General features: G+C 38.7%; 1 protein-coding gene across 4 annotated transcripts in view; it reads right to left on the minus strand.

Moving 5' to 3' along the window:
* Nucleotides 1-18,334: 18,334 nt before the first annotated feature.
* The window catches only part of LEKR1 (leucine, glutamate and lysine rich 1), a 169,940-nt gene continuing 161,635 nt past the window's right edge, over nucleotides 18,335-26,639 (minus strand). For all 4 annotated transcript variants that reach the window (XM_026497347.4, XM_057315998.1, XM_057315997.1 and 1 more), the window contains one exon: nucleotides 18,335-20,615. In XM_026497347.4, the coding sequence (XP_026353132.2) occupies nucleotides 20,202-20,615 (414 nt within the window). In that variant the 3' untranslated portion in view covers nucleotides 18,335-20,201. The remainder of the gene's footprint in view (nucleotides 20,616-26,639) is intronic.

Here is a 26,639-nt window from a genome sequence, read left to right on the forward strand (position 1 = left end):
ACATGAACTTGATCAACTCTGATGTTCATTCCTTTTAAATTGTTCATACATTAACAAAGGAGAGTCTGCTTCTCCCCAGGCACGACAAAATGGCAGATACCGACGGTTCAGAGTTGCTTCCTAAAAACACACCCCAGGTAGTCACTTATGCATTAGGTGTGGAATTCAGTCAATGCTAACTATGGAAGGAGATTTGATATATTTGAGTATATTGTGGACACAGAAAGAATAATTTTAAATAAGTAAAAGTGATGTCATGACATAAAAACTATCTAGCTCAGATAGGGGCAGAGTGTGATGAAAAAATCTTTACACAGTCCATCTCTGGCCTAAATGCTGTATGAAGAGAGAAAGGTTAAAATACTATTGTTCTGCAGATGACAGATGTAATGTTTGATCCCAATGTCAGATAAAAGCTAGATGGTCAACTGTCTCAGCTTTGCCATACTTCCCCAGCAACTTCAAAGGGTGTTTCTTAACAAGACTAACTTGAAACTTACTTTGAATGAGAAATACATGCTGCACAGTCACATATCATTTGGGGTACCATAGGGAGAGTTCTGCTAACCCTTGCAACCAGCCCAACATACAGGTAACATTTCCAGGCCTCTGCCATGCACGTAGTAGGGACAAGCAAAGAGCAGAGAGGCGGTGCAGTACATGCTCTTGGCCGATGATGACAGTAAGCAAAATGCAAAGAGTTCAGATACAGGTAGAAATCTGTGTCCTTTTTACCTAGGCTTTTTGATTGAAGTCATTTTTTATATTCTTTTCCTTTTCCTGAAGCCATGAATCAATACTGAATGAATTAGTGAATTACTGGTTGAACAGGCAATATGTTTTTCATCTCTTAAAGAAATTTCTTATTTCATCTATTTCTTCATAAAATAGTTATAAGGTCAACAGTTTATTAATGACAAAGTCAAGGGAGCACATGGGGTTCATTCGAATTGGAAAATTATTGAGGAGCAATTTGAAGCCAGGCCAAGCAGTGTCTTATGGTCAAACATCAAGATGTGAACTGTAGAAAAACAGGGTTTTGATTTCCCTCTTTACATTTCTTTTTTACAGTATTAAATATAAGAAAATCCACCATCTGGTAAAGATATTCCTTAATTCACTACCTCAGCATAATGATTGGAATAAATAATTTAACAAATGTTTATTGAATGAATAAATGAATAGATAATATAAAATTAAAAATTATGGATGATCATTGTACTTAAAATTCAGCATTACTTTTCAGGATTAATTTTAGATAGCAATGTTTATTCTAATTTGCTATGGACTAAAATAAACCAAAGAATCAAAAGAAAAAAAAATATATCCTGGGTTTTTTTAAACAGAAAAATAGTTTCATTAAACACTGTATCAACTTGCTTCTCCCAGAAACAGATGACCAAAGGAATTTTCTAGCTTTGAATTCTTACATTAGAAAAAAAAAGAGAAATGTTTTAAATAGTTATGCTAAACTTGTACTTTCACAAGCAGGAATGGGAAAAAAAATTAAAAACAAAATAAATAAAAGAAAGGTAATAATAATGTTAAAATTTGGGTCTTCTGGGAAGGAGACACAAGACGGAATTAGAAGTGTATGTAATTTATTGCGGCAAATTCCTTGAAAAGGGAAAGAGGAGAGGGAGAAAGAGCCAGCAGGGAAACCCTTCAGGCCACGATGCAGGGGTGGCACCTGTGAGTGAGAGAAAGCAGTAAGGAAGATTAGGGGTGCAGAGGTGAGCACATCTCAGCCAGCCCATGGTGGGGGGGTGGTCCCCCATGAGCGGTCCTGCACGGGCCAGAAATTACAACAATGCTCAGTCATTGCCCAGGTTCTTCCTGGAAGCATAAGGCTTCAGCTTGGAAACAAAGGCAGATCCTAAAGGCTCCCATAGCTGGAGGCTATTGGTGAACTCACACCCCTTAGACATTTGAATAACACTCTTACGTGGCTACTACAGTTTACTCTTTGTGCCACACGGATTTGCTTCCTTTATACATTTGGGGCACAGATTTGCCATGGTTCCTGTATTCGTTATCTACTGCTATGTAAGAAGTTATCTCCCAATTTAGTAGCTTAAAGAACACACATTATTGTCTCATACAGTTTCTAAGAGCCAGGAACAGGGGAGTAGCTTGGCTGCATGGTTCTGGTTCAAGGTCTCTCTTCACACTGTAGTCAAGATGTTGGCTAGAAATGGAGTCATCTCAAGACTTGACTGGGGCTAAAGAATCTGCTTCTGAGCTCATTCATGTGGTTGCTGGCCAGCCTGTTTCTTGCGGGCTATTGGTCTGAGATCTCCATTCTTCTTCATGTAGGCCTCTCTGAAAGCCACCTGAGTGTCTCATGACCAACTGTAGCTGGGAAGTTGGCAAGTGATGTGAGACAGAGCAAGGAAAAGAGAGAAAGAGAGAGAGAGACTAAAACAGAAGGCATAGTCTTTTATAACCTGATCTTGGAAGTTATATTCATCCCTTCCACCATATTTTATTGGTTGCCCAGAGCAACCTTGATACAATGTGGGAGGGACCACACAAGGGTATGAATATCAAGGGGCAGAGATCATTCGGGGCTGTCTTGGAAGCTACTGCAGTTCCCATGAACGTCCCTACCTGAAGGCAGACTTAGAAAAGGGAAGTTAGGGGCGCCTGAGTAGCGCAGTCGTTAAAGCATCTGCCTTCGGCTCAGGGCGTGATCCCGGCGTTCCGGGATCGAGTCCCACATCGGGCTCCTCGGCTGGGAGCCTGCTTCTTCCTCTCCCACTCCCCTTGCTGTGTTCCCTCTCTCACTGGCTGTCTCTCTGTCACATAAATAAAATAAAATCTTAAAAAAAAAAAAAAAAAAAAAAGGGAAGTTAGTGGGACAAACTAAAGCCCCTGCCACAGCAGCTGGTTTTAGGGTTACTGCTGGTACTCATTGTCACTCTCCCCTGCTCTCTGTCCCCCCAATCACCTGCTGTCACCCCTGCTGATCTCTGTAGTTGCCAGTATGATGACACCTTTTCTCACTTACTTGCTACCTGGGCACAAAGGAGCCCAAAGAACCTGGTGGCATCTGTCGCTTGTAATTAGCAGGGACTCTTGATGTGTTGGGGTGAGAGTGCACCCCCTATGGAGATGGAGACTGCAGAGCCCAGAGTTGTAGGAACAGGATGGAAAACTTATGCCAGTGGCTCACTGGAATGATGGTAAGTGGGGCCACTCCTGTTCCTATCTTTTGGTTCCCAGACCTCTGTATTCTTTCAACACAGTCCTTTATAGAGGTCTTCAATTCAGCACATATACTGCGTTCTGGAGAATGGCACCCCCCCTCCACACAGTATTGTCCTTAGTTTAGTGAACTAGGCATCCTAAAAGGTTTATGCAATGAAAACAACCAAAATATTAGATAAAATAACTAAGCAAACACTTTTAAAAGACACTGAGATGGCACAAAAGTAAAGAATCTGGAGAGATCAAAAACAAGAAAAAAGTAACAACTTTGAGAGAAGAAAACCAAAGCTAGCTCTCTTTGTGTTAAGACCACACAAAATTGGAAATCTTTTTTTTTTTTTTGTACAGTATTATTTAACAATTCCATACATTACTTAGTGCCCATCACGGTAAGTGGACCCTTAATTCTTTTTAACTTTTTCACCCATTCCCCACCCACAAAACTGGAAGTGTTGCAGGAGACACCCACATGAAGCTGGAATCTCAAAGGGCTTTACCTTCCATTAAGGAGGAGTAAAAAATGAACTGCTATGCAGAAGGGGACAGCAACACGTCTGATGTGATTTTTATGCCGGGAGAGAGTGGTAGGAAATCTCACTTGAGAATTTATAAGTACAGCCTGACCCTCACGTGGCTTTTTGTATAAAGTTATACCACCTGTATCTGAAAAACCAAAATAGAATTTTAATTAAAGTGCTCCCACTATGTTTATATAATCAACTGGGAGGAGCAAATGAAATATGTTCTAGAGAATGCAATCTCAACCCAGGTCTCAAAGAATTCCTACAGATAAAGCCCCAAAGAACATAAGCTCACATAAAACCACACACAGGCATACTCAGCCTTCTCCCCGACCCTGCAGGAAAATAAAGCACCATGAGTGAGAATGAGCAGATTTGTGAAGAAGATCAGGCACAGAACATAAAATAACCGTGCTTGGTGTAGTGAAGAAATAAACACTTTGTGAGCAAGGAATAAGAGATGGATATTGAAAAAAACAGATCAAGCAGACCGATGGAAAACTGAATAAAATTTCTGAAATGAAAAACCGCTTTATGCAGAGAGATTATGAGACCAAATGGAGGAAGGTCTGCAGGAAGAAATGGTAAGCAAAGAAATAGATAAATATGTTGGGTAAATCTAAATAAAAACACTGACTACATATCATAGTAAGAATAATGTCTAATTTGTGAGGCTAAACAAACAAGATAGAATTCAAATACTGGTCAAACTGAAATATAAATTGGAATGGGGTAAAAAAAAAAACTGTAGTCTAGGGGCGCCTGGGTGGCACAGTCGTTAAGCGTCTGCCTTTGGCTCAGGGCGTGATCCCGGTGTTATGGGATCGAGCCCCACATCAGGCTCCTCCGCTATGAGCCTGCTTCTTCCTCTCCCACTCCCCCTGCTTGTGTTCCCTCTCTCGCTGGCTGTCTCTATCTCTGTCAAATAAATAAATAAATCTTTAAAAAAACAAAACAAAAACTGTAGTCTAAATATTCTAAGGTTCTCGCACTGTTTGGATGGAGCATCAAGAAATGAAGCAAGCGTGTGCAAATGCCTAGGGTGACTCCTAAAAATAGACATAGAGATAATTAATTCCAAAGGAGAGGTAGGGGGTGGGGTGGGAATAGCAAAAGATGAAAAGAAAAAAGAAATCTATTCAGAAGATGGCAAGAAAGGAAGAAAGAGAGAGAGGAATGGAAAGCACATAATAAGATGATAGAAATAAATCAAAGGAAGAAGAGCAAAGACAGAGTCTTAAGATCCTCTGCCCCAAATCAAAACAATGGAAGTTTATACACATTCTAAAATGATGGGTGTTAATTTCATACTGTTATTAACAATGAAAAAAATGGGCATAAGTGACCTTTGAGAATAAAAGGCTTTATTCCACAAAAGAAACTTTAACTTCTGAAGACCTACGTCTCAAAAATGGGCTTTTATAGACAATTTTTATGAGCGCTCTTATGATTACTAAATTTAGAACATGTTTTTATTCTTATAAATTTTGGCCTTTGACTTTATCTGGAGAGTTTTTCTTGTGAACAGCTGTATAATTCGTTATATCTCTCTCTTTTGTACCAGTTTTAACACTCTTTTTCTCCTTTGTCTGTATTTAGAAGGACCTGCTTTTTTAAGGCTACAGTTAGGACATCATATTCTAGAAATAAATCAGAAAGCACAGGACCTAAAGACCTAATATAGAAAATGACACATTTTAAAAAAAAGGAATATGAGACCTGTAATATTCTGCTTCTACTGGACGCTAAATAGCTTCCTAAAGGGCCTAAAAGATTCTGCAATAGATTTTTTCCATAGATCTGTTTTGTCTTGTTTTTTTCCTATCTGCTCTTTCCCCCCTTGTTTTATAGTGCTTTTTCCATAAGTTCTAAGCTCTTTCTTTCTGTCTTTTCTTTCTCTCTTTCTCTCTCTCCCTTTTCTCTTTCCTTCCTCCCTTCCTTCCTCCCTTCCTTCCTTCCTTCCTTCCTTCCTTCCTTCCTTCCTTCCTTCCTCCCTCCCTTCCTCCCTTCCTCCCTCCCTTCCTCCCTCCCTTCCTCCCTTCCTTCCTCCCTCCCTCCCTTCTTCCCTTCCTCCCTCCCTTCCTTCCTTCCTCCCCTCCTCCCTTCCTTCCTCCCTTCCTTCCTTCCTTCCTTCCTTCCTTCCTTTCTCTTTTTAATTGCTCATCCTCAAGTGAGGCTAGATCATTATGTCAACAGACACAGTAGAGGGATGTCACTCAAGTTTGCTCGGAAGTGAGGGTCCTAACCCCTTCTCAGAGACACAACTGGAGGGCAAGGTGATGTGCCTCATCCCCAGTCCAGTTACCAGCTTACAGTGCCTACTTGCCGGTCCAGACTTTTCCACTTAAAAGCTGTGTGACCGTGGGTGAGCTGCTTGAACCTCTCCATGCCTCAGTTTTCTCCCCCGTAAAAGGAAGCTAACGTATATACCAACCTCACAGAGTTCTTAGGAGGATTAAATGAAATACCTCGAAAGCTCCTAGCACAGCGGACTGCCCACCATAAGCAATAAGTATCACTATTATGGCCATTACTCCTCCTGCCACAGTTGCTGTCATTGCAAGACCAGTTCCGTACGGCGGCCGACTCCTCAGACGGGGCTCACCCTCTACCTGTGCTCTCAGTCTCCCTGTGCTGACCCACGGCTGCCCCAGACAGACTTCCGCTTCCCGGGACCTAAGGCCTTGTTGCCCATCTCTCCCTCCCTACTGCCACTCATACAAGCTGCTTCTTTAGCTTTTTTTTTTTTCTCCCCCAGTTTTCATCTCAGGGTGTTCCTAGCAGAGTGGCCCGGGTGCTTTGAGGGGCAGCACCCATGTGGCACAGCAGTGGGGGGCCAGGTTCTTGTGATTTTGTTGCCTATGTGCTGTGAGTGTGTGACCTTTTCTATTCCATCACAGGATTTTTAATGAGATGTTGGAAGGGACTGCGCCAGGGCCTGCAAACCAGCTCTCACACCATTTTACACCAGCAATCTAGTTCCTGCTTTTAGACTGGGAACACAGAGTGAAGGCACATGATGCCCCTGAAGACGGCCCTCTCACCAGGCAAGGCATCCAGGCTTTTTAAATTCATGCTCTTTCAGTAATGAAAGAAAACTGCTTGGTCTGACCTGCAGTGAGACCTTGATTTTAACCTGAGATGGCTAAGGGAGTGTGATAGCTCCCTTTTTACACACATTTAGATAAGTTAGAACATCTGAGGTTACAATGTCCCCTCAGGAGTGCTAAGACTAAATCTAACGATGGCCAAGAAAAGCTGGTCAGACAATATCCTCATCATGTTTCCAGGAAAATTCAGAGCCTTTATGAGAAGATCTGTACACCGAACCCCACAGTGTTACATTTGGAATAAGGTTTGTGTTAAACCTCTAGTGACTGAGTTTCAATAATGTATGAATACACAGTTTCTTTATTAAAAGTTTGGTCACTTTTACACTGAGAAAGGCCAGAAGAGGCATACATAATAAAAATAAATACACGAATAGTTTATAAAGATGTTGTGGTTGAAATCAGTCAGAATCATACACTCAGTCAGGTCACATGCTCTCAGACCCAGGTGGACACCCACCTTTCCCTGTGTCCTTCCATTAACTATCTTGGTTCTGGAGGGTAGGGATGGGTGCAGAAACTCTGGGCATCTGGGGGCCATTAGTAATTAAGACTGTGCCTAGGAAGTTAGCATTAGAAACATTTAGGACGCTGTAATTAAAATAAGAACAGCAGTACAGACTCTACACACCTGCTACCGAAATGCATCACGACCAAAGTAAGCACGGAACTGCAGATTGTTTAACAAGCATTTTCAAGGCCCTTTAAAACATAAGCAAAGCCTCTAATAATGGTTATATAACTATATCTGAGTCATGAATAATAACATCAAAACATGGAAAAATCTCTCTTTCCATCAAATAAGCCATCTCTCCCTATTAATGTACTATGTCCTGCACAAATGGTCAAAATAAACTCTTTCCCCACTTCTACATGAGTCATGTAGATATCAAGAATCTGGTGACATTAACAGTTATTGGATCAGAGTTCCAACCATGTTATTTACAGAAAGTTTAAGCCCTCCTTAAACTTAATTTGACCCCAAACTTGACTTTAATGGCTCACTTCCTCTTTACTACTTCTATTGTTGCCAGGGACTGGAAAATGAAGAATTTTGTTGGTGATTGCAGGTGTGCCTTAGACGGCATAAAGTGAATAGGCTTGGTCCATTCTGGAGTTCTTTTGGTTAAGAGTGTTATAAAGAGTTCCACTGGGACACGATCACAGAGAACCACAAAGACAGCACCAATGCTACACTCAGAAATTTCCCTCTTCTCTGATCTGGGCCCAAGGCCAAAAGAAGTTTGAAGGGGCTCTCAGGATCCTCTCCCTGACACTCTGTACCCTGGGAGGAGGCAGGCTGAGAGAAGAGAGCGCAACCTCTGTTTTGGATCTGATGTCTGGGAGCCCAGCCCTCTGATTATGCCCAGACAGTCTAATGCTCTGATGTAAACAGGATTTCGGTTGATTTGACTTGCTAACTTAGAATAGTGGCCTTTACATGAAGAACAGGTACCCCAGGGGGTATTTGAAAGGGTTGATGATCTTAAGTTCATAGATATTGAACTATCATAGTATCTATGAACTTAAGATTCCCCTAATTTCCTGACTTATAAATATTGCTGTTGAAGTGTCATGCTAGAAATGTATGTTTTAGTACAAATTGGGATTTTCTGGTAGATTGCAGAGATGGCAGTTAGATAATTTTGGACTAATGATTCTCTTCTATGTCCTATATTTGTCCAATATTCATTTGAGGGACAGTTTCATGAAAGCAAGGCAAAAATAATGTTAGCGAGTGTTGAGTAAGAAAGGTTGATTATTGAAAATGCCCCCTCCTGTAATACATTTAAAATAAGCAGCTCTTTTCAGCTCTTCTTGATATTTATCCCTCAGACATATTATTAGCTACAAAAGAAAAAAAACAAACTTCAAATAGCAAAGCAGTATAGGTGAGTGTCCCTAATTCTTTTAAACGTAATTAGAACGTTTTCTTAGACTTCCAAACTTTTCAAGATATACTACATAAAAGTTCTATGAGATCTTTCCACCTGGCACCGATTCTTCAATCAGGTAGTTAAAACTAATTTTTTTCAGATACTGCTTGAAATGAATTAAAATACAGTAAAATCTTCATCTGCTTTCATCATAGAACGTTTAATATTTTCTACCTCCTGTTAATAAAAAGCAAACAATATCCTGTGTACAGGCCATTTTTTTTTACTACATCTACCTTCTTTTTCATTAAATGCAAAAGGAAACATTAGATATTGATTCATTTCATCAAGAAGTGCATTGTAAATAAAATTGAACTTTTACGCTTACTAAAAGCGTAAAAACTTTTACGCTTACTTGTTTATCAAAATTTGTAATATATTTGTGTTGTTTAAATAGTAATATATTAATAAGAGACCCTGGAGAGAGCTTGGAAAGATAGCGGAGTAAGAGGACTCTAAGCTTACCCTGTACCATGTTTTCGACTAGATATCATCCATATTCAAGTCAATAAACTGGAGAGTGATCTGAGCAAAGAGTGGCAGAAATAACTCCACAACTAAATACAGAGAAGAAGTTGCATCTGAAAAGTTAGGGAGGTCAGGAAGGTAGAGGGAGGCTGCCTGCAGGAGGGAGGGAGCTACCCGTGTGGAAAGGGCAGAGAAACGGGCCCTTGTACCAGAGAGCTCACATGAGGAAGACTAAACATTTGGCTTTAAAAACAAGAGGGGCTGAATTCCATGAGTTTGTAAAACCAGTGGGACTGGAGCCTGGACCTTTAAAACGGTGAGTGATTGCTGGGTTGCTGCACTTAAAGAGACAGCAGCCTGCACAGAGAGGCAACATAAAAATGGCAGTTCATACAACGCCAGGGGCAAATGGGAGACAGATGTGCTCATACTGATTTCAGAGTGTGTTGGGGGACTTCTCTGAAAATGAGGGAGCTAACAGGTGCTATTTTCCTTCCTTGCCCCCTAACATAAACACAGAGGCACCTGTGGGAGGTGGTGCTACACAGACACTTGCTACTTAACCCCCTAGCAGTGTGCTATGCCCACCACTTCTTCTGAGGACTTGCCCACCTCAAGCCTGCTAGCCTCAGCCCTGGGCTCAGAGTAAATTTTGTTAAAGTCCTGAGTGCACACCATGTGGCTGCCAGGTACACAGCTGTCTACTCATGCTGCACCCATCCACTGCACCATGCCCTGCCATGGGTCCTCAGTCACTGTTGTGTGTCACACCCAGCCATATGCCCCCACCCACCCTGGCATGCAGCCCCCAACCACTGCAGCATTTCAGGGGGATCTGGTACAGGACTAGTGGCCCAGTGCAAATTTTGTTAACACCACTGCCCCACTCTCAAGTTCCCTAGTGGGCACACTCCCTTGGAGCTGGCCTGCCTGTGACCCACTACCGCCACAGAGAGCAAGCACAGCTTATAGCTGGCAGAGAGTCAGGGCAGATAACTGCATGGAAAGGAAAAAGCGACTCAGTGACAACAGCAGGGCATAAGCAACACACATAGGATACTCTCCTGATGTTCCAGGTTCTGGTGAACAGGGGACACTTCATTGGGGCACTCCAGTACCTCTTCATAAAGTCACTATTTTGAAGAGCAGAAGACATGGCTGACATTCTTAGCACACAGAAACAAACACAAAGAGGCAGACAAAATGAGGAAATAGAGAACTGTATCCCAAATGAAAGAACAAGACAAGGCCATAGCCAGAGATCTAAGTGAGACAGATATAAGTAACATGGCTGATAGAGAATTTAAAGAATGATCATAAGGATACTCACCAGACTACAGAAAAACATGGAAGATATGAGTGAGACCCTTAACACAGAGATTAGGAATAACATATAAGAGATAAAGGGCTCAATAAATGAAATGAGAAACACACTTGATAAATAAACAGCAGGATAGAAGAACCAGAGAAGTGAATCACTGCACTAAAAGAAAGAGCAATGGAAAGTAATCAAGCTGAAGAAAAGAGAGAGAAAAGAATTATGGAAAATGACAATAGACATAGGGAACTCAGTGACTCCATCAAACATAGTAAGATCCATCTTATAGGAGTCCCAGAAGAAGAGAGAAAGAGGGTCAGAAAATTTGAAGAAATAATGGCTGAAAACTTCCTTAATCTGGGGAAGAAATTTATATCCAGATCCAGGAGGCACAGAAAACTCCCAAGAAAATCAAACCCATACCCATGACATGTTATAATTAAATTTGCAAAATATAGTGATAAAGAAAAAATGTTAAAGCAGCAACACACACAAAAAGAAGTCAGTAACTTACAAGGGAAAATCCATAAGGTTAGCGGGAGATTTTTCAACAGAAACTTTGTAAGCCAGAAGGAAGTAGCATGATATACTCAAAGTGCTGAATGGGAAAATCCTGCACCCAAGAAAACTGTCCAGCAAGACTATCATTCAGAATAGAAAAAAGTTTCCAAGACAAACAAAAACTAAAGGAGTTCATGACCACTAAACCAGCTTTGCAAGAAATATTAAAGAGGACTCTTTGAGTGGAAAGAAGAGACCAAAAGTGACAGTGTTTGGTAGGGAAAAAAAGTAAAAATGAGTATTTCTGTAAAAAATCAGTCAAGGAATTCACAAAAAAGTAATATAAAATATAATAACATATGCCTGAAATGTGGGGAGAAGAGAGTAAAGAATGGGTTCAAACTTAAGCATCCATCAACTTAATATAGATGGCTATATTCAGAAGAGGTTATATACAAATCTAACCGTAATCATATATCAAAAACCACTATAAATATGCGAAGAGTAAAGAGAAAGAAATCCAAATATATCACCAAAAAAGTCAGCAAACTATGAAAGAAAGGCAAGAAAGGATTAGAGAAAATCTTCAGAAACAACCACAAAACAAGAAACAAAATGGCAATAAATACATATCTATCAATCATTACTTTGAATGTAAATGGACTAAATGCTCCAATCAAAAGACAATGGGTGACAGAATGGATAAAAAAATAAGACCCATCCATATGCTCCCTAAAAAAGACCCATTTTAGACCTAAAAATACCTGCAGATTGAAAGTGAGAGGCTAGAGAACATCTTACCATGCAAATGAATGTCAGAAGAAAGCCAGAGTAGCAATACTTGCATCAGACAAACTAGACTTTAAAACAAAACTGTAACAAGAGACAAAGAAGGGCACTATGTAATAATAAAGGGGACAATGCAACAAGAAGATGTAACAATTGTAAATATTTATGCATCCAACATAGGCATGCCCAAATACATAAAACAGTTAATAACAAACATAAAGGAAGTAATCAATAATAATAAAATAATAGTAGGGGACTTTAATATTCCACTTACATCAATGGACAGATCATCTAAACAGAAAATCAACGAGGGAAACAATGGCTTTGAATGACATACTGGAATAGATGGATTTAATAGATACACTCAGAACATTCCATTCTAAAACAGCAGAATACACATTCAAGTGCACGTGGATCATTCTCCAGAAGAGATCACATATTTAGTCCACAAAACAAACAAGTTCAAGAAGATCGAAATCATACATGCATATTTTCTGACAAAACGCTATGAAACTAGAAGTCAACAAGAACAATCTGGAAAGGCCACAAGTATATGGAGGTTAAATAACATGCTACTAAACAATGAATGGATCAACCAGGAAATCAAAGGAGAAATTTAAAAAAGTACACTTCAACAACTGTAAAAGGGTCCAAAACCCCTGGGAGGCAGCAAAAGCAGCTCTAAGAGGGAATTTTATAGCAATACAGGCCTACCTCAAGAAGCAAGTAAAAAATAAACAGCCTAACCTTGCACCTAAAGGAGCTAGACAAGGAACACCAAACAAAACCTAAAACCAGCAGAAGGAAGGAAATGATAAAGATCAGAGCAAAAAGAAATGATAGAGAAACTAAAATAAACAAATAGAACAGAGATCAATAAAACGAGGAGTTGGTTCTTTGAAAAAAAAATCAATAAAACTGATAAACCTCTAGCCAGACTTATTAAAAAAATAAAAAAGAGAAAGGACTCAAAATCACAAATGAGAGAGGAGAAATAACACAACCAACACCATAAAAATAGAATCATAAGAGAATATAATAAAAAACTATATGCCAACAAATTGGGCAACCTAGAAGAAATGAATAAATTCCTAGAAACATATAAACTACCAAAACTGAAACAGGGAGAAATAGAAAATTTGAACAGACTGAAAATCATCAAAAAAATTGAGTCAATAGTCAAAAAACTTCCAAAAAAAAAAAAAGAAAAAGAAAAAAATCCAGGACCAGATGGCTTCACAGGCAAATTCTACCAAACATTTAAGGAAAGAATAAATACTTTTTCTTCTCAAATTATTCACAAAAAATAGAAAAGGAAGGAAAACTTCCAAATTCATTCTATGAGGCCGGCATTGCCCTAATACCAAAACCAGATAAAGACACCACTAAAAAGAACTACAGGCCAATATCCCTGATGAACATAGATGTAAAACTTCTCAACAAAAAACTAGGAATTCAAAAATACATTAAAAAAATCATTCGCCATGATCAAGTAGGATTTGTTCCCAGTAGGCAAGGGTAGTTTGATATTCACTAATCAATCAACGTGATACATTACATCAATAAAAGATAAGAACCATATGATCATTTAATAGATGCAGAAAAAGTATTTGACAACATCCATTCATGATAAAAACCTCAACAAAGTAGGTTTAGAGGAAATACACTTAAACATAATAAAGCCCATATGTGAAAAATGCACAGCTAACATCATCCTTAATGGGGAAAAGCTGAAAGCCCTTCCCCTAAGGTCAGGAACAACACAAGGGTGTCCACTCTCACCACTTTTATTCAACAGAGTACTGGAAGTCCTAGTCTCAGAAATCAGACAACAAAAAGAAAAAAAGGCATCAAACTAAATCAGTAAGGAAGAAGTAGAACTTTCACTATTTGCAGATGACATAATACTCTATATAGAAAATCTGAAAGACTCCATCAAAAAAGTGCTAGACCTAATCAACAAATTCAGTAAAACTCACAGGATACAAAATCAATGTGCAGAAATCTGTTGCATTTCTATATACTAATAATGCAGCAACAGAAAGAGAAATTAAGAAAACAATCCCATTTACAATTGCACCAAAAATAATAAGGTACCTAGGAATAAACTTAAGAGGTGAAAGACCCATACTCTGAAAACTATAAAACATTGATGAAAGAAACTGAAGATGAGGGGCACCTGGGTGGCTCAGTTGTTAAGCATCTGCCTTCGGCTCAGGGCGTGATTCCGGCGTTATGGGATCGAGCCCCACATCAGGCTCCTCCGCTGGGAGCCTGCTTCTTTCTCTCCCAGTCCCCCTGCTTGTGTTCCCTCTCTCTCTGGTTGTCTCTCTCTCTGTCAAATAAATAAATAAAATCTTTAAAAAAAAAAAAAAAGAAAAGAAACTGAGGATGACACAAAGAAATGGAAAGACATTCCATACTCATGGACTGGAAGAGCAAATATTGTTAAAAAGGCCATCCTACCCAAAGCAATCCATAGATTTAATGCAATCCCTATCAAAATCCCAACAGTATTTTTCACACTACTAGAACAAACAATCCCAAAATCTGCATGGAATCACAAAAGACCCTGAATAGCCAAAACAATCTGGAGAAAGAAAAGCAAAGCAGGAGGCATCACAATTCCAGACTTCAAGTTATATTACGAATCTGTAGTAATCAAAACATTATGGTACTGGCATTAACATAGACACATAGGCCAATAGAATAGAATGGGAAACCCAGAAATAAATCCACAATTATAAGGAGATTAAAATTTACAATTACTCAATGAGTTGCCAATGATTAAGATGAAAGCATTTCTATTGGATTTTTTTAAAAATAACAAATCTTCAGTTCTTTGCAGTCTCAGAAACTTAGATCATGACATAAGATTTTATGAATATTGATTGGATATTGATTTCCTTTAATTCACTAGTTTTTCTAGAGTTTTCCAATTCACAATCAATTGGGGGGGGGGAGAATTTGAGTGCATTGGGACCTGAGGTGTTGGGTAGGTCAACAGGGGGGTGGGTGGTCTCAGAGCACCACTGGTTTCAGTTAGGCATAAAGGAATTGAGTCTAGCAAGATTATTTCTGTTCAATACTAATACATGGCTCTTAGAGGCAGAATACGCCATGGCCAGTGGCACTACTGTGAGCAGAGATTTTCATACTTTAATATGTATAAGAATCACCTGCAGGTCTCATTAAAATCAGATTTCATTCGGTAGGCTTGGGGGTGAGGCCTGATAGTCTCCATTTCTAACAAGCTCCCTGGAGACACTGATCCTGCTGGATCACTTTGAGTGGCAAAAATTCACAGCATCTATACTACTCTTCCAGAAGTCTAGAAATGAGATGTTTGGCCAAGAGCTGGAGGCCATGACTTTCTCATCAAGTCAGATGTTAAGCAGTTGTAAGGATTTAAAAGATTATTTAACTTGTAAGAGACCCATTATCTCCTTCTGTAAAATTACAGGTCTGGTCCAGGAGATGTGTCAGGTCGTTTCAGAATGATAAAATTTAAGGATTTTAAGATGACACTCATTTTTATTTTGGCTGCTATGTCCTGTATTTTCCTTCATAAACAGTTAACAAAAATCAGAAAAAGTTTTATTACACTGGATTACTCCCAAAGGTCACCACTCAGTTGTGCTTTGCGTTCTTTGAGGCCAACACGATAGCTATTTTTTTAAATGTCAGTTTCCACATTCTTCCTCCATAATTCTTAAAACACTATTCAGATTTGAATTTTCTTTTAACTTTAAGGAAAATTCTTAGGAATATTGAGTCTGTGGGATTAGTTACCTATTGCCCAAATGAAAATGTAGTTCCTATGATTTCACATTTTTCAGAGAAGCTGTAATATTCTTAAGTAGAGGGTGATCTTTTAATTGGAGCCAATCTCATACACCGCACCCTTGTAAGGAGCAATCGCTAGTAACAATATCAAAATATATTTAACAGGGAACAAATTCTTTCCCTTCTCAGAATAGAATTGGAGTCAGCTCCTTCCTGTTTATTTCCATTATCAACATCTTTATTCAGAACTTCATGTAACTTTTGTCTGGACTACTGTACTGATCTACCAACTTGTGCTCCGTCTCCAGTCTTTTCATTCCATAATAATTCATAAAGCCCTGTCAGATTTCAACAAAGTGCATGCCTCTTCTAGTCAAAATGCCACAAAGGGCTTTATTCAACACCTTCATGCTATGGAGTCAGGTTCTTAGCACTTCCTTCACCAAATATTTTCTACCCTTCTCATATCTGTACCTCTTTATACATCCTCGCTATCTGGTATACCTTCTTCTATAAAACCCTACCAATTCTTTACGACCTATGATAAATACCAATTCTTGCTAAAAATGTTCCCCAATTCTTCCAACAAGAAGTTGAATTCATGTAACACCTTGCTTTTGATTCTCTTCTCAACATCTACTGCCCTACATTACCATTTTAGTATATGCTTCCTCTCACTCTACTATACAATTCTCGAGACTCTGTAGTCTGTCTTCATTATTGTAACTCTTACAGTGCTTTTTCAATTCTCTGTATCTGTTGAAAAAACGAGTGAATGTATAATAGATCTTCACTATTATTCTACAGATCAAGATGCTCAGAAACTGTGTAAGTTTTAAAATTATTCCTTGGTCTTAATTAGTATTTCTTTTGGATAAATTACTTAATCTCTGTGACACAGTATTCTCTTATATATTTTAGGGTGGGGCTAGGGGTGTCTAGTAAATTTTTTTACTCAATGGATATACAGCATTATGGATATGAATGCTGGAAAAGAAGGAAATCTTCTGACCTTCTGGATCATGGTAAATATTGTCATAGGATTTGTGTGTTTCAGATTCAACTACTGTGTTGTTTAGAAAGTTTTATGTGTGAATTAAGAATAAACCAAGATGACATAATTTAAGATTCTAAAGATGCAACCTAATTATATTGGCTTCACGATTTATTGCTAATATTTTCAAAAGGAAAAGTAGAATTTCTTCCTGAAGATACCACAGACACCACCTTAGGAAGGCTGCCATTATTGTCTGTCATGGCCTGGGGACCATAAAAAGTGTCCTGTGCAAGGTACAGTGCACATACATTATTTTCTTGAAACATGAAAGTGAAAAAGTAAAAAAAAAAAAAATCTACAATCATTGTAGGATTTGTGAACTTTGGGCACATATTAAATTGCTTTCCTGTGCTCCATGAAATACAACATGATGGCCAGGAATTCTCAGCTCCAGTACATTAACCCTTTTGGGTTACTAGGTTGCCCTATCAGTGCAATACCATAATAATCGTAAGAACCTTACAAGATGAAGCTTGACAAAACTTGTTCCATAGTCAAAGAAATTAGCTATAATTGATCTGTAGTATTACAAAAACTTTTCAGACTAACGGAACATTTAAAAAAATCTTAGTTTTACATAATTTTCAACATTAATGTCTCTTCCAGTCAATTCCATTGCCAGGAAATATAACTTTTAAGTAACTCTAAGTATAAATATGGTAATTTAATTTAATAAGACTTTCAAAAATTACTTGAGAAATCTATGTTAACTATAGAAGAATTCTCCCATCTTTGTCTACCAATAGTAGTTTAAGAAGAAGAAAAAACAAATAGGGTTATAATTCTGTGAGGAATATTTTCTGTGATATTCTTTTCTTTTTGCACCTATCAATCCTTCCATTGAGGTCATGGAAAACATATGCATATAGAGAAATCAAAACTAATAGACTTAAATTAATATCCATTATATGCATTTGAGAGCTTTAATTTGCTATCGTATTCACTACTTCCTTAACATTCCTGATCCTGTTTCATGGTAGGAGTTAGCTCATTAGTGAGAACATCAAAGAAAGTTTGTGTTCTTAAACCCCTTTTATATATGCATTAACGTGATTCTCTTTTCTTTAAGTGTCTTTCTTTAGAAGATGCCAGAACATAGCTTAGATGGCACCATTCAAGTGGTCTAGTTTGAAACAAATGTAAATATTGTCTCTTTGTTTATCCATGGAATTACCTCTCTAATATACTTGTGGAATATAACACAGCCTTACTGCACATTCTGACTCTATTCTAAGATTATTTACATAATTACTCATTATAATGCAAGAGAGTAACAGCAAAGAAACCAGGTTTTGCACTGATGGCCTTTACATTGCTTTAGAAAAGCTTATGTGTGACTTTCTTTACAAATTTAAATCTGTTCATAATTTAGGAAAAATGTATCCCCATGGCTCCTGAAGGGAGCTGAAATTGCGAGACTGTGGAAAAACATGTATCATCTGATGACAAAGACTGCTGCCCCAAATATTCTTGTAGGCTTTTACTAAAGTTTTCACTAGCTTTTGCCATCTACCTTACGTCACCAGTATTTGCAATAAACATGCAAATACCAGATCAGGAACATCGAGGTTCCCAGAGTGTGGCATGAGTACTACCATCATTATACAAGACGAGTTTAGGGGGTACACCAATCAAGATTTCGTATTTTAATAGATACACATTTATTTTAAAGTATTAGGAAAAATATACCCAGCAAATCAAACTCATTACTCTACAATTATTCTTTCTTGGGTCAAGTTTTCTTTTTACATAACTTTAAGTTTAAAAAGTGAATGCATTTAAAGAAAATATTAGGTAAATACTCTGTAGGGCTTCTGTCATGATGGAGGCTGGGGAAATCTGATGAATGGAAAAGTGGAAATGGAGGTGGAAAGTTAACAGTGGTCTGGTTTTAGCTCTGTCACTAATTAGCTGTGATGTTTTAGCCAAGTCAGACCTCTTTGGGCATCTATTCCTTATTTGGAAAGAGATGGTTGGGGGTCAGCATTCTATGATGTTTTGTTCTCTTGTCAAATGCCATTATAGGGAATACTGATCTCTATAAAGCGAAACTCAGCATCCTAAGCCTTAACACAAGACGTACTTACTTACACTAGTCAGGGAAATCAGCAGACCTAATGTGAAAATTTCCTTTTCTTTTTGAGGTTAAAATACTCTACTGGTAGATTACACTAATCTTTTGAAAGATTAGACATAAACCTGAATTTACTTAGTAGCTTTACTTTTTTTTTTTTTTTCCCCAGATGGGAAGTACCTTTGGATTCTCTAATGAATATGAGAGCCAAACAGAGGAGAGTTTTACGTGCCATATTTCGCATGTGTTACTATATCCTCATATGGGAGTAAGAAGCCTGGATGTCCCTGATACAGTCAAATGAAGAATTTAAGTAAAGTCAGTCTTGAAAGAAAAATACATTTCATTTTGAAGGGGAAAAAGATAGGCAAACACTAGCTTAAGGTAAAGAGTTATGTTTTAAGAAATAGGAGGGGCCTAAAGCTTTATAACTTAAAATAGCTGGTTTGGTTGCTGGTTTTAATTTTTCACTCTGAAAATACAAAATATGTTAACCAGTTGCCCATCTTGGGGAGTAATAAAATGGGAACTCCAAATGAGCACTATGTGCCTCCATAGAACAGTCTTGAACTAGTTCTTTTCCCAATGGTTGAAGGATACAAGTTCAAATAAAAATCTGACTGTGATTACCAAAAAGCATTCAAGGTAGAAAATCTCTACCAAGAAATATTTGTATGGTCAGCCAGGCTCTTTGTTTTTGAAAAAAAATAATCTCTATAGTTTGAAAAGTAAACCACCTTTTCCTTGAACTGGAGTTGCTGCCCTTTTTCTAGAAGGTCCCAGGTTCACAGGGAAGACTGCCTTCTTGAAGGGTACCTATCATTACTTCTGGCCTAAAAAGAAATTAGATCAACCAATTAGATTGTGATATGAAAAAGAGAAGGTTTCTATGATGATGATGATGAATTCTGTGAATATTTGAACTAAACATTTTGGAAATTATCAAATTTAGGTTGAAAGTACTTCCATTTTCTATTTGGTATATGAATTACATCTATTTAACTCATTCAGCTCAACAAACAAAGGAACAAACACCGACAGAACCAACACAATCTGTTTTTTGTGGAAATATATCTGCTTGTAATGGTGCAAAAAAAAAAAAATAGCAAAGATGCTATGAGTGAAAATTTTTACCTATGATCTCTAAAAGGGCATAGTCATAGAACACATCTAAACATGCAATATAGAAATAGAGAAATTGGCCCTCTGGAATATCAACAACTTCATTATCTGCTGCAATTTCAAAGGTCTCTTAGGAAATGTAGCTTGACAAATCCTAGTTTCTCCAATTACCCTATTAAAGATATCTATAAACATGCATTCTTGATCTGTGATAATAATTTGACCTTTGTCATCCTCACTCACAGCGCATCTCTGGCGCACTGGGGAAGACCAGGCGTGCTGCGTGGAGCTGCTCTCGACTGGATCAGTCACTGCTGACTCAGTCTCCTCCGCAGAATGGCAGCCAGTCTTCGTCTGGTCTCATTTATCGAAGATGCTCCACCCCTGGGAGGATGGGGCTGGGGGACAGTGGGCAAACCTGAGCTGCTGACCCTCTTGGACTGAGCCGAGGTTGGGGAAGCGGTGGGTTTTGACACTCTGTGCAGGCTGGGGATTTTGATTCCTTTTCCAGAGTTCGGGCTCAGGAGGCTTCTCTCTCCCTGGTGATTGACCACGGCAGCGGACGAGGTGAGGCTGCCCTGGTGAAGGGAACACCGTGACAAAGGTGAACTTCCACTGAGCTTCCTGAGCTCCAGAAGCTGTTCTCTGGCTTGACCCAAAGCCTCTGTCAGTTCAAAGCGTTCTTCACACTCCCTACGCACTGTTTCCTGAAGAAAAGTGTTCTGAAATGAGAAAAGACAGGGGAAAGCATCCCTAGCTTTAAACTGTACATATGGAAAATGGTTGGTAATAGAAGTGGAGAACTGAACCAGAAATCAAAAGTCTTGTCTTTGACTGTCTTTGTGGATACTCTTACCACATGGGACAGACAAGTCGAAAACGCAAATGATTTGTGAAGCTGGAAAGAACTTTAAGAGGACATCTGGTTCAACCCTTGCAGTTTGCAGAATAGGAAACAAGAGCCAGGATCACTCAGATAGGTAGTGGGGGGCTGGGGCTGGAACCCAGATCTTCTAAAGCCTACTTTAGTGGAGTTTCAGCTTGTAGGCACATGTGATGTCTAATAGTTAATATTTGTAGGGGCAAGTATGTTATTCTATAATGAAGGTAAACTGCAATACATAAGACAGATAAAATTGCTTGAATTATAAGACTGAAAGTGTTAAACATATCAGCTATGACATTTAAACAATAAAATCAGTTACTTTATATGATGCTTTCTCAAGAGAACTTAAATATACTGATCATTTGCTATTTGTGAGATATATACCAAAATAAAGAAGAACATCTTTTGCTTTTAATGCCATTCAACAATCATTTATCAAGTCACTAGAAGCTGTAGATACAAGAGTGGATACGATACCTGCCCTCAAGAAGTTCGCAGCCTCATGAGTTTGAGCAGAGCCATTGTTTTATGTCTCTAACAGAATTTGGAGCCAAGGGTAGAATCTTTGGGGCTAAAGATAAGGAAGAACTTTTTCATAGCCAGAGCTGTCCGGAGGATACTTTGAAGGGTTGAGTCTCACTTGACTGGGATATACTGGAGCAAATTAAAGCTTTGAATGTGTGCCTAGACTAGAGATCACTAAGGCCCCCTCAAATTCTGAAACTCTACAGTTTAGGTTGAAGAGTTACCCATCTTTCATCTATGGAATTCATACAAATTACTTCAAAGCCCATGGTAAGAATTAGGTCTTGGATCTTTCTAACCTCCTGACATTCATGTCTGTAGAATGTGTCAAAAGAGGTTGAAAAGGCAACAATTTAAGGCAGTACACAATTAAAATGGTTGTGCCATAGGATTCTTCAACTAAAAATGAATTTCCATCAGGTTAGTTTGCTTGTAAAACTATCCAAGGCATTTCCAAATCTGACTCTCAGTGGGAAGTGTTTACTTACTACCTAAGGCTTCACTGACTAATCTGCTGTCAGTGGAACTAAATAACAAAGCATCCGAGAAAGTAGCATCTTCCGGTATTTGAGTTTTTTGGGATTATGATCAGAACTCTATTCGATTCCAAATTTGGTAATCAGAATTGAAGAATATGGCACAATTCCAGATGAACAGTTGCTCCATAATTTTCTATAAAATCAACAGCATGTCTGGATCAAACAAAGCCTCATCATTTACATATGTTATTAACATACAAGTGTGTCCATATAATCATATATTTTTTTAAAATCATGAGGGTTAAGTATTTGATTCCAGTTAGGTTGGTTTTTTTTGGTGGTGTTGTTGTTTTGTTTTTGTTTTGTTGTTGTTGTTTGGGTTTTTTTTTTTTTTTTTTTTTTTTTTTTTTTTTTTTTGAGGAATTGGAGACCAAGGATGGTGTTTGTGACTTTCTCATCTGGTTTTCATTAACTCTACCCAAAATACTTGTTGAAAAGGTAAGGGAGGGTGGGCTAGAGAAGATTAATCAGTTGCTATGTTAAGTGTCATCTCATTTCCTGCTCTCAACAAATATATTTGACAAAGAAAGACACGGAAGCCCCACTGCTTATGTAACTTGCTGAGAGTAACCCAGCTCTGAAGTGGGTAGGGTCCTGCCTGCTTCCAGAACCCTGCTCTAAGCGGCCCATGACTAAATGAATTGTCTAATTAATTATATCAAGTATGCAGGGGCCATTTTGTTCTAGGACATGGAAGGAATAAAAAAAAAAAAAGTAAGACACTTCATTTGGTTTTGCTCAAGTTTTCTAAACATAATCAACTTTATTTTAAAAGGCACAACCATCAATGCATTATTTCCTCTCTACTAGTGAGTTAGCTGGCAAAATGTGTTAAAGTGATTAGATTTCAGGGGCTTTCAATAACTTAGTATAAAAAATTCCCTTAAGAAAGCTATAAGAAAGACTTAAGTTTATTTGAATATATAAAAGAAAAGAATGAATAGCAGTTAACTAATGAGGTCAATAAATTGGTGACATGAATAACAGGTCCACCAATATGGAAGGATAACGTGATGGGTGATGTGATGACAAGAGCTCTCATTAAAAGAAAAATAAAATTCAATCCATTTACTAAAATTAAATTCAAGTCTGAAAGGAAAGAAGCAGTGTTCTATGGAAAACATCCATAAAGCAAGTCACTTAAAAGCTATTTTAGGCAAATGACACTCCACTGAAGGAGGGAATGAAAAGGTGGAGTGAACCCAAAGATGTCCCCATAGCAAGTATAATGGGAGCAAAGTGCCCGCCAACTCCAGACTGAACTTTGGAAGGGCTGCTGACCATCTTGGTCTGGGGCCCACTGCTCTGGAACTCATCCTTCTTCAAGGCTATTAGCTTCCAGTACAAAGGACTATTTCTCCTTCTTCTATTATTTCCAAACTGGGAGGACCTCTGAACTGAAAACAGGCTACAGAGTTAGAACTTCTATTTTTGTCTTTGCCACAAATGCTGTGAAATCTCAGGTGATTCTCATAATATCTGCATATCCTCTGCTACCACATTTTTTTTTTTTAAGGGAGTGCAGAGAGAGAGAGGTGGAAATCTGAAGCGGGCTCCATGCCCAGTGCAGACTGCGAAGCAGGGCTTGATCTCACAACACTGAGATCATGGCCTGAGCTGAAATTAAGAGTCAGACGCTTAACCGACTGAGCCACCCAGGCACCCCTGCTACCATCCTCTTTTAAAATTGAGACTATAACACAGTTTTGTACAACTGGCAATTCAGATGTTATAATTTACCCAACGATGGGGTAACAAAATGGAAATAGAACACATCAAGCTGAGAGGATTGCTATTTCAGGGATGGACTGTGTGTGACGGGGCATGACAAGAGCACACGTGGATGTGGCCAGAGTCAGTAAGACCCATTAGTGGAAAATTCCATCATGTGTGGAAAAGAATCATTCACTTGTGATTAGATTGCTTTCAGTGATTTAGGCAAAATGTCTCTTGGGGCTGTGTTTTTGGAAGGTTGTATTGTTACAGCATTTTAATGTGTGTTTGCATTGAACAACATAGGAAAATTTGTAAGATGGAAGTGCAATAAGATGGAAAATCCTGGGCAAACATGAGAATAATCAGTGAAGCCACAACATTCTAAATGTTTCAGGTAAGATTATCTTTGGCCATATCTCAGCATGATAAAATTGTATCACTGGATCGCAACTAAACTGTAAATCAAAATGAAAAGTGAGGCATGAGCCAGGTGAAGAAGGGGCAGTGGGGTTTTCCGGGCAAAGTGGGCAGTGAAGGCCAATGCCTGGCACTGCGAGAGGAAGAGGCACATCTTGGGATGACACATAGCTCAGTAGGACTCAGGTGCAGAGTGCACAAGGGGAGGAGAGACGAAGACTGAGGCAGAGAAGAGTGAGCAGGGTCAGATTGAAGATGACTTTAGTAACATGATAATACTAGAGTTTTAATTTAATTCTGAGGGCTATATGGAGTCATTGAAAGGTTCATTTCAAGTAGGGGGCTGGCATGGTCAAATCTGCATTAAGGGAAGATCCCATTGCTAGCTCTGGGGAAAATGGCCCCAAGTGGGGCAAGATGGGAGGCAGGGAGGATAGTAGGAGGCCAGCGTTTTCACAGAGGAGGTTCCTATCCCATGTGCCCCTTGATTAGGGTGGTCTGGGCATGGAATAACTACTGTTTCTGGGTCCTTAAGCTCTGTTGATGGTGAAGAGCATTATTCTGTAGATACATCTATGACATTTTCAGATGAAGGCCCCTTTGAGTGGGTTTAAAATATGGCTTAATTGCACTCCCACTGGGTAAGTAAATGTCAAAATGAAAATATAAATTAGCTCACCATCTGTTTGAAATTTCTAATATTAAAAAAATGGCCAATTTTCCCCACTCTTTGCAATGTAAGTGTGGTTTATTTTTATGTTTGTTTTCATTTTTATCCTTAGAGACAGCTGGATTGCTTTCAATTCCAAAAACAGTAGAAGAAACAAGAGAAGGCTTTGCTGGCCAACTTGATCACTCTGAAGGTGAGAGTCCCACTTGTGATGGCAATCACCAGAATTTGGAAATTGGGGGGAACATGCCAGGAAAGCAAGTCTTCAGTGAAGAATAGGCACAGATGGGTGTCTTTCTTCATGCTTTATACCCAGTGAGGTCTGAACCAGTCATGGTATGATCAGATTATAGTTTACATCCACCCAAACTAGATATATCCCAGGGTGAGTGGATGGCTGAACAACTTGGGGGCTGGGCACGGGGGGTAGCTGAGACAAAGGGAAACTGTGGGAAAGGTGTGGAAACCAGAACGATGAGTAAGAGCTAGCCTTCCATTTAAGGCTTCTGGTCAACTAATCTGATCAGCCCAAAACACTGCAGAAAAACAGCGGAAATGGCCCGTTGGTAAGGCAGGAATGAGAATGTGAATATATTTCCAGGAAAGAAGTAAGATGAATGTTAGGCAGGTTGTTCTAAAATTGTATTCCAATGCTCACAAACATAATGGGCACTGTGAAATAGCTACTGCTGATATATCAAAATAGGAGTAGAAACAGGGAAATAATCCCTTAGACTAAAATGCTTCCAGAGCAGGTTTTCAGAATGGGGAGGAAGAGCCCATGAAGGCACAGAATTCAGGATTCATTTTTCTAAGTCAATAATCTACTTAGGATTTAACTGGTATTAATTAAGTACAACAGAAGCAATTTCTCTGTATTTTTTTCTCATTCTGTCAATTTTTTAGCATCTATACTTTGTATCAGGACAGTCTCCGACATGTAAAAGGCAGTCTTGTTTAGCCCTCCCTCTCCACTGCTGAAGCCTCTCGGTCTGACCGCCACACTCCTGACTGCCCCATGCCCCACCATTAAGGTTCTCAGGCTGTCAGTTCACCCATTCTCCCTGCCAACCAACCCTAGGAATAGCCTGTGGCCTGTAAAAGCTTTCCCAGTTCTCCCCCTGCTCCCTTTGGAGCCAGAGGTTAGAGAAGAAATTCAGATGATCTAATTTAATTTGGTCCCAAAGTTGAGAACTACTCGTTTGTTGCTATACTAACTGGTACTTTGTTTTCTCATAAATGGAATTACCAGAGAAATGTGTGGCATTTTATCTGTATCAATTGAATATGTAAATATAGAAAATGCACATCATAAAACTAAGCAAATCCCTCTTGCAAAAAAAGTTATTTGTGTTTGCAAACACCATGTATTCCTCAGATTTAATCTTTGAGTTTACATAAATCCATTGTTGCCAGATTTATGAATAAACTTTCCTAAATAAATGAGTTTTCTTTTTAAATAGATTTTATCTTTTAAAAATATTTTTAAAACACCAAAAAGTTTTAAGTCACCCATGATCCCCCAATTTTTGAAAAGTATAAGAACTGAAACCCCTGCCATTTCCCTACCCCACAAAAAGTAACCAATGTAGATAGTGTGGGGAAAATTCTTCCTTCACTGTTCCTATCGCCTGTCTGTGTCAGTAACCCTACAGAGCGACCTCATGTACTCTCCTTTTTTGTTTTTCTAAACAAAATCATATCCACGAGATGGTCTGGTGAATGAGCAAACCAACAAAAATAGCTGTTGTCAAGAAAGCGAGTGCACATCTACAATCCATTAGCCACAATGTTGACACCCACAAAGCTCTGAGAAGAAAACTCTGTGTAACTCAGAATATTTGGTAATAAAATCTGACAGGACCGATAATCTTTATTTCACTCAGTGGGGCCATTCCTATGCTTCACTGCAGAAATACTGATGTCATTGCATGGGAGGGCCTGCCTTAGATCGCTGGGGGCATAGGTACTTTAAAATATGAAATAATTTGAA

The sequence above is a fragment of the Ursus arctos genome, unplaced genomic scaffold, assembly GCF_023065955.2.
Source record: "Ursus arctos isolate Adak ecotype North America unplaced genomic scaffold, UrsArc2.0 scaffold_20, whole genome shotgun sequence".
NCBI classification, from domain to species: Eukaryota; Metazoa; Chordata; class Mammalia; order Carnivora; family Ursidae; genus Ursus; species Ursus arctos.